Source organism: Neophocaena asiaeorientalis, unplaced genomic scaffold, assembly GCF_003031525.2.
Source record: "Neophocaena asiaeorientalis asiaeorientalis breed wild unplaced genomic scaffold, Neophocaena_asiaeorientalis_V1.1 scaffold601, whole genome shotgun sequence".
NCBI lineage: Eukaryota > Metazoa > Chordata > Mammalia > Artiodactyla > Phocoenidae > Neophocaena > Neophocaena asiaeorientalis.
The window spans coordinates 2,165,578-2,173,581 of record NW_020174793.1 but is presented as its reverse complement, the minus strand read 5'-3'; the positions used below and the strand labels follow the sequence as shown (position 1 = coordinate 2,173,581).

General features: G+C 33.4%; 1 protein-coding gene across 1 annotated transcript in view; it reads left to right on the top strand.

The window, feature by feature from the left end:
- Positions 1-6,090, top strand: part of CNTN5 (contactin 5) — a 504,363-nt gene extending 498,273 nt beyond the window's left edge. The window contains exons 21-22 of the mRNA XM_024760353.1: positions 1,598-1,766; positions 5,987-6,090. Coding sequence (XP_024616121.1) covers positions 1,598-1,766; positions 5,987-6,090 — 273 coding nt within the window. The remainder of the gene's footprint in view (positions 1-1,597; positions 1,767-5,986) is intronic.
- Positions 6,091-8,004: the final 1,914 nt, after the last annotated feature.

The following is an 8,004-nucleotide window of genomic DNA, read 5'->3' as shown; positions in this document are numbered from 1 at the left end:
CGCGGAGCACAGGCTCCGGACGCGCAGGCCCAGTGGCCATGGCTCACGGGCCCAGCCGCTCCGGGCACATGGGATCCTCCCAGACTGGGGCACGAACCCGTGTCCCCTGCATGGGCAGGCAGACTCTCAACCACTGCGCCACCAGGGAAGCCCAAAACACATTTTTAATAAACAAAAAGTATTATAAATTTTTGTCTAGTCTCCCAAGGAAGTTTATCTTTTATGATGCAAATGAAATACTGACCATTGACAAGGAAAAATAATAGCAACAGAAAAAGTCGCTTTCTCTTATTAAACTTACCAGGTCCTGTGCTAGGCGTTTTACATGCATTTTCCTAACAAAACCATGAAATAGGTGTTATTATCTGTACTATACAGTACAGGCACTTCAGATTTAGAAAGGTTAGTAACTTGCTCAAATTTGCTCAGACAGGAATGTGTAGGAGATTGTTTTTTGTTTTGTTCTGTAGGAGATTGTTTTGAATCCAGATCTGTGAGACTGCAAAGCCACTGTTCTCTCCATTATGCAAAGCAATCATAATACTCACAATTATGATAAAAGCACTAAAACAATGAAACAATGCAAATGCATTTAAAATCTTAACTGCTGCTACTTGACCATTATACACACACACACACACATACACACACACACACACACACACACACACAAAGTTTATTGGGGGCAAATGAGTAGAAACAGTATAATACAGTGAAACACCTCTGAACTGATCATCTGAATACTAATCTTCCAATGCAGTTTCTTCTACAGCTAGCCGTATGATCTTGTATAAATCATATAATCTCTATGACATTAGTTTTCTGACCTGTAAACACAGGATAATTCTGTGTCCTAATCTGTAGTTATAAAACTCTGTTTGCCATGAATACATGTTCAATTCTAGTACCATGGACAGATGTCAAAAAACACTTAACTTGGCTACCCAATATATCCAAATGCCAATTTACCAAAAGGCAAACACAAAAGTAAAAATAAAAATACTCAATATAATTTTAAGCTTTCAGCTATCTTCTATGTTGTTAAGGATTTATTATTGATGTATTTAACAAATTTTCTGATTACTCCTTTCAAATGATTTGAAGATGACAGCTTTGAGTACTCCCTCAGAATGCTATTCATTTCAAGAACCAGGAATAACAGACTTTCAATGATCTGCCCCCTCACTACCTACTTCTCTAGCCTCAATTTCTCACTATTCCCAAATGTCTTCTAATGCTATTGCTTTCTTATTGCTTAGATGTATTTTTAATCTTCTCTTATCTCTTTGTAGACTTTTTTTCCTGCCTTTTCCAACTGGTGAACTCTACTTATCTTTAAATACTTAACTCAGCATCACCTTCTCCTAAAAACCTTCCTTAAACCACCAGACAGAATTAAACTCTCTTTTGTATTCCCATAGCCCCTTATGTATATTCCATTGCTACATATAACACATACATTGCATTTACTTACATATCTGTCTAAGCTGTAAGCTCCCTGTACCTAGCTCAGAATGTGACATACAGAAGGCAGTCAATAAACATTTGAAATCCTTGATTGAATATCAAATGTTTAAACATCTGATATTGTTCCCAGGTATTTTATAGGCAAGAGGGTCACAGCAACAGTCAAATTATTGAAACACAGAAACCTCAAGCAGTAGTCCCACTCCCTGATGCTGGAGTCTATATTATTGAAGTTCGAGCATGCAGTGAAGGAGGGGATGGAACCGCTAGCTCCCAAATCAGGGTCTCATCATATTCAGGTAAGTTTTGACACAATAGGCTTAATTTGATAACCACTAACAATATTAAGATGATGTAAAACTCATCAAAATTAACACGATGGACTGCATAATTCAGAGACTTTGAAGTTTCTCTTATTTTACTCTGATTTGCTATATGATCCTCCAATTAATACAAACCATGGCAGCCCACTCACAACTGTGGAATTTCTACAAATCTAGAAAAGAGTTAACATTTTCATTAAAATATTTTTATTTGTGAAATTCCCCTGTCTATCCTGATCTCAAGTAGTGTCTTGCTGGTCATTTGTGCTTTTCAATATTGCTTTTAACCAGTATTTTACTAATTTAATATATTATACCCATTTCTCTATTGTCATGATTGCCTTTATCATTAGATAATGGAAAGTGAGGGACAGGAAAGTTTAAAGGGAATGCTTTTTAAATTAAAATTTGATTGTGTTTATTGATTTCAAAATAAATTATAAATTTCATTGAATATCTTAGTTTTGGGTTTTTTTTTCTTTTTCCAGCTTTATTGAAATATAATTGAGATATAGCATTGTATAAGTTTAAGGTGTACAACAGTTGATTTGATACACTTGTATATTGCAAATATGTACACAGATTTATTGCAAAAATATAGCTAATACCTCCATCACATCATATAACTGCTATTTCTTTTTTGTAGTGAGAACATTTAAAATCTACATTCTTAACAACTTTCAAGTATATATTACAGTTTTGTTAATTACAATCACTACGCTATATATTAGATCTCTAGAACTTATTTGAGCATCATTGTTATTATTAGCAATATTAATAATTTCTAGCTTTGACTGAGCCCTTGCTATATGTAAGGCACGGTCATAAGTGCTTTACTTACATCATCTTATTTAATCCTCTTAACAATCTATGAGGTAGGTTGCATTATTCTTGTTTTACAGAGAAAAGTTAAGTAACTTGCCTAAGATCACACTATTACTAAGTAGAAGAACCAGGATTCAACCCCATTGCCATCATTATTACACCAGCAAGAGAAAACTGATTAAAGGAAGGGAGATTTTTACAAATTCAGAAGAAAGTAGTCATTTCATTGAGATAGTCAAAAAAGAAAGGAAAAGATTTCATTAAACAAATGTCTCATTGAGAAAATATTGGGCAATTTTTATTAAGGCCTTGTATAAAAATGTTTAATGTACATTTAATTAATAGGTAATTATGAATATTATTTATTGAGCAGTCATTCTCAAGCAGAAGCATCAACCTAAAGGGAAGTATCCAATGATATTATGTAGAGCTCTGAATGTGGCTTTATTATATTCAATGTATTGCTCAACTTAGGTTAAGACCAGAGGCATTTCTTATGATTGTTATTTGATGCCACAAAGTGAGATAGAAGGAAAACATAGTGGAGAAAATAATATGATAGACTGAAACTTTGAGGAAAAGCTGTTGCCATAATACTTGGTAAGTAAATTCTTGCATAAAAATATAAGATAAGATAAAGGACATTATTGGGACAATTGATAAATTTGAATAATGTCTGTAAATTAGATAATATTATATCAACATTAATTTCCTGTTTTTAAAAATTGTACTGTGGTATACAAGAAAATGTCTTATGTTTAGGATCTGCACATTAAAGTATTTAGGGGTAAAGGTACATCATGTCTTCAACTTACTTTCAAATGTTTCAGGAAATAAACGTATGTATTTATAGGGAGAATAATAGAGCAAGAAGATAAAACATAAACATTTAAGGAATCTGGATGAATTCTTTATTTTATTCTCACTACTTTTTGTGCATCTAAAATTATTTCAAAATGAATATTTAAAAATAAAAATCACACGATACAGAAAATCTGACTTTTTCAGAAATTCAGGTGAAAAGACCTGAGAACTTAAATACATTGTGGCCACACAATATTTAATACACTTTATGATTTATTTATAAAATTATAGTTTCAAGAGCAAGAAAGGTAATAATGTCTCTACACTGATTCATTCACAATTGAAATGTTCAGATTTTCAAGAGCACATTGAAGAACTAATGATTATTTCTGAAAAGTGAAAAAGATGACAACTCTCTGCCTGCTTGATAAGTCTTAAATTTCTAATAACAACAATACAAAGAGCATTTACTGCACTCTGGTCATGTTCTTTGTATTGTGCTAGCTGTTTTCTATATGTCATTTTATTTTATTCTCCTAGCAAACTTATGAGTTAAGTATTTTATTATTCTCTGACTCTCCAAAATTCCTTTCAACTGTAACACAATCAGATTCTAAAGTATCATCCAAATAATATCACCCCCAAGATTGAAAGTACTTACAAACACCTTGATTCTCCCATTTATATTTTAATTAACTTGTAACTTCTATTCCATAAAAAAAAATGTATCAACTTTCATGTTTTAGTTAATAAAACACTTTGGCCAGTACAACCCATTTCCTGAGTTTTAATGAAGTGAAATCTCATGGTATTTTCTTAGACCGATAAAACATGAGCAACGATTGATTTCCTTCTTATCTTTTTCCAAAAACCAAAAGCCTAAGAAGTTGAATGACCTGCTCAAGTGAAATAGTTAGTTTTATATCTGGGACTAGAACTTAGTCCAATGTTTGTTGTTGTTTGTGTTTTGTTTTGTTTTGTTTTTGCTATGCTGAAATAGCTTATTTTTGCTTTGTGGATTCTATGTGGAATTTGAGATATAGATCCTACTTAGCATTATGAAAGTGAGGGGTTTTTTGTAAAAATGTAATGTAAGTTGACTTAACAAGGATGCAGCCACTCTCAAATAAACAGAAAGAATGTTTTCACAGTCACTTATTAAGCATGCACATATCACTCCAGTGAGGCTTTGTCATCATGCCTTTCTTATAGCTCACGTGTGGCCATGCACTTCACAATGACCCCATTTTGTACAAGTTGAAATATATGTAACACTCCCCAATATGTTGAATAATAGCTTTTATTAGTGCCTTAGCTGTAACAGTTTTCAAAGGAAAGAAGATTTGCTGCTTTTAGAGTGTGTATATGTTTAGTTTATCAAACAAAAGTTTCTTCAGCTCTTAAAGAAGCATCTGAAAAATAAATTTAGACTCTATCCTGTAACAAAAATCACACCCAGAATCCTGTTACACTCAGTTTGGTCAGAGAGGATAACATGACAGAAGAATAATTCCAAAAATCAATTCATACATTTTATTATTAGTCTATCATGGTTTTAATCAAGGCCAATCATTGTTTTAATAGAGACAACATATAAGAGCATCTCTTTCCACTAAAACCTAGCTCAATGACTCTAAACAAGTTTCTATAATCTTTTTAAGCCCTGGTACCATCTGCAACACCAGGATAAATATTAGCACTTACTACATAGGAATGTTGTGAAGATCAAATTAAATAACATGTATGAAGGGCTTTGTACAGTACTTGGCATATAATAAGCCTTCATTAAATATCAATCATGATGATGATACTTCCAAAGACCTCTGGCTTGAAGAAACATTCCTGAAGTTAGGTCTAAGGATCGTACTTAGCTTGTGAATTTATGGAGCTATCAAAACTTCTTCAGACTAATACATTCAAATCAGTGAGTTTAATCAAGCAACCATCCTAATACATTAACTGTATACAATGCTTTTGTCTCAAGAAGGAAGAACTTCTCCTGAGTAGAGGTAAGATTAATGAAAGATGCCTTTTCTTTGCCAAGTTTGGCATGAGAACCTATAATTTAAGCCTGCTCAATTGAAACAGTCAAATCAATCAAGGACCCATAAGTAAATTAAATAAATTAATATTTTATTACTAAATTTAAAAATTTACTTAAAAAATAAAAAAAATAAATTATGAATTCTTGTTGCCACAAACTTTTGCTAATTATTTTTACTCCATTTCCTGAACTGTGCACTATAGAAATTATTTTATTTTCATACCTGGAATTTGGGATATTTTCCATCAGTGCATCATGTTGAAAATTATACTGAATCTCCTGATGAGGTGTATTTGTTTGACATGACACAGCCTTTTTAACACAATATTCCATATACACTTCTGCCCTCCATATACCTCTTGAGAACCCCAGATAATATCTTGTTTCATAAGCACAAGGAACGCTGTCATCAGAAAGAGGATTGATGTTGCATTCATTTATCTTAACACACCTAAAACAACTCTTTTCTAGCTCAGGCAAAACCAAAATAATTTTGTCCATATAATGCTTCTCTTTTCCACAGGTGGGAAAATCACTAGTGCTCAGTCAACCCTCCACACTCTTTCCACGTCCTCGTCATCAGTAACGTTGCTTTTGGCATTGATGATTCCTTCAACCTCTTGGTGAAAACTACAGACTTAATTTGCTTTTCTTTGCTTTAGCTTGATAACAGCAGTGAATAGAGTGTAATGTAAGTGGAGACCCAGGACCTTGAGATAAGCGTAAAAACTTGGAACTACACATGTTGCACTTACAGGAGGTTGGGGGGAATATTACTTATCCGTCAGGTTTCTCTTTGGTTTTTGTAAATGGAGAGGACAGTTATTGGTCCAATAAAAATATGCAGATTGTACGTAATAAATTTTGTAAGCAAAGGTAATTTCTGTCAAATGTATTCTTTACTTTTTTAGTATGTTGGAATTTGATTTTATATCTGATGACCCTGAGTGTGTGCCATCCATTTGTTAAGCAAGTGGTCTCTAGCAGATCTGTTTCAAACACAAATACAAAACTAAGAATGAAAAATTTGCTTAAGACTCCAAGTCTACTGTTCTTCATTTTTCCTTTGGCTGACTATTCCAATTGACAAAGCAGCAGGAGATATAAAAAAAAATATTTCAACTGTGTGGTCCATTATAGGATAAGTACACAAAAATTTTCTCAGAAAATATTGTATGATTGTATCATGAAATAGCAAAATTTGTCAATATGCTATTCTATATGCATCCCTAGAACAAGTTATTAGGATAGGGAATAAGCCATTTACATTAGTGCAAGGTAAATAGAAAGTGAGTCCAAATGAACTGAAGTGCTATTGTTTTTCATCAAGTACTATGTTATCTAGCTGCAAATATAGTAAATGTTTATTTTTAATAACAAAATATAAAGTCACAAAAAATATATATATGATCACTAAAAGCTGAAGATACTGACATGCTGCTAAGGGTGCTAGCTTGAAAATGAAATGAATATGGGACACAGCTTCCCCATTTCCCCACCTACTGCCAAAAAAGGTGTTGAATTAGGCCCAAGGTTTTCTTCTAACTGCAAATAATTTTAAGGACAATGAAAATCTGTTCTGCAAGTAATTTTGCATAGAGATAGTCTATGGATTAAAATGGTTCAAGCATAAAAAATGTTGATTTTTTTAAAGAGTTCCATGCATCACATGCCATTAATAAAATCTTACCAACTATTAAAATAAAGAGGACCTCTTGGATAAATTGATTTTTTTTTAATTAATCAGTGTGTGGAAACATGGCCTCAATACAGGGGATCAGCTAGTCCATCTAGCCATACACTGCTTAGGAGGTAATACCCATTTGCTCTTTGAGGACTCAGCTTGAACCTAAGTGATCCTAGATAGTTGTCGGAAAGTGAGGTGAAAGTTTTCTATGTGATATTTTACAGATATTCTAACCAGTATGAGAACATGCCAGAGTTCACATTAGACCCAAGAAGATTCCTGAAGGGATAGTTATTACAAAGCCATATGCCAAAAAATAGCCTGGAGAAACTACCATTTTACAGGTGTTGTTAATATGAGAACAAAAGGTAGATTCTTTTCTTTTCCTTTATAAAATCTAAACCTGCTAATTCTATTCACATCTTTAACAGCAAGCAAAAGGAAGCAGTATTGAGCTCAAACTGCCAGCTCTAGAGGCTAATCCTTGTAGAACCAGAAGAGAGATTGGAGTTTCTGTTCTGAACATCCTCAGAAATTGGGTTCAGAGACACAGAACCACTCTTTGACTCATCTTCTTTGGGGGAGATTATGCTCAAGACAACCCTAAACAAACAAGAAGTGATTTAGAAGCCTATTTTGGTTAATAGATTATTATAGTAAATTACCACGGATGGTGAATATCAAAGCCTGTGAATAATGACAACCAAGTGGCCTTCCTTGAGTACCTCCTTTGGAGTGCGAGAGGCTGGACTTTGCATATAGAGGGATGGTAACTGTTTTGCAGGCAAAATATGAGTTCCCTCCAAGTATGGTATAGCTTGCAGGAGCAGATTGTGCATCTGAAAAAACTGCAG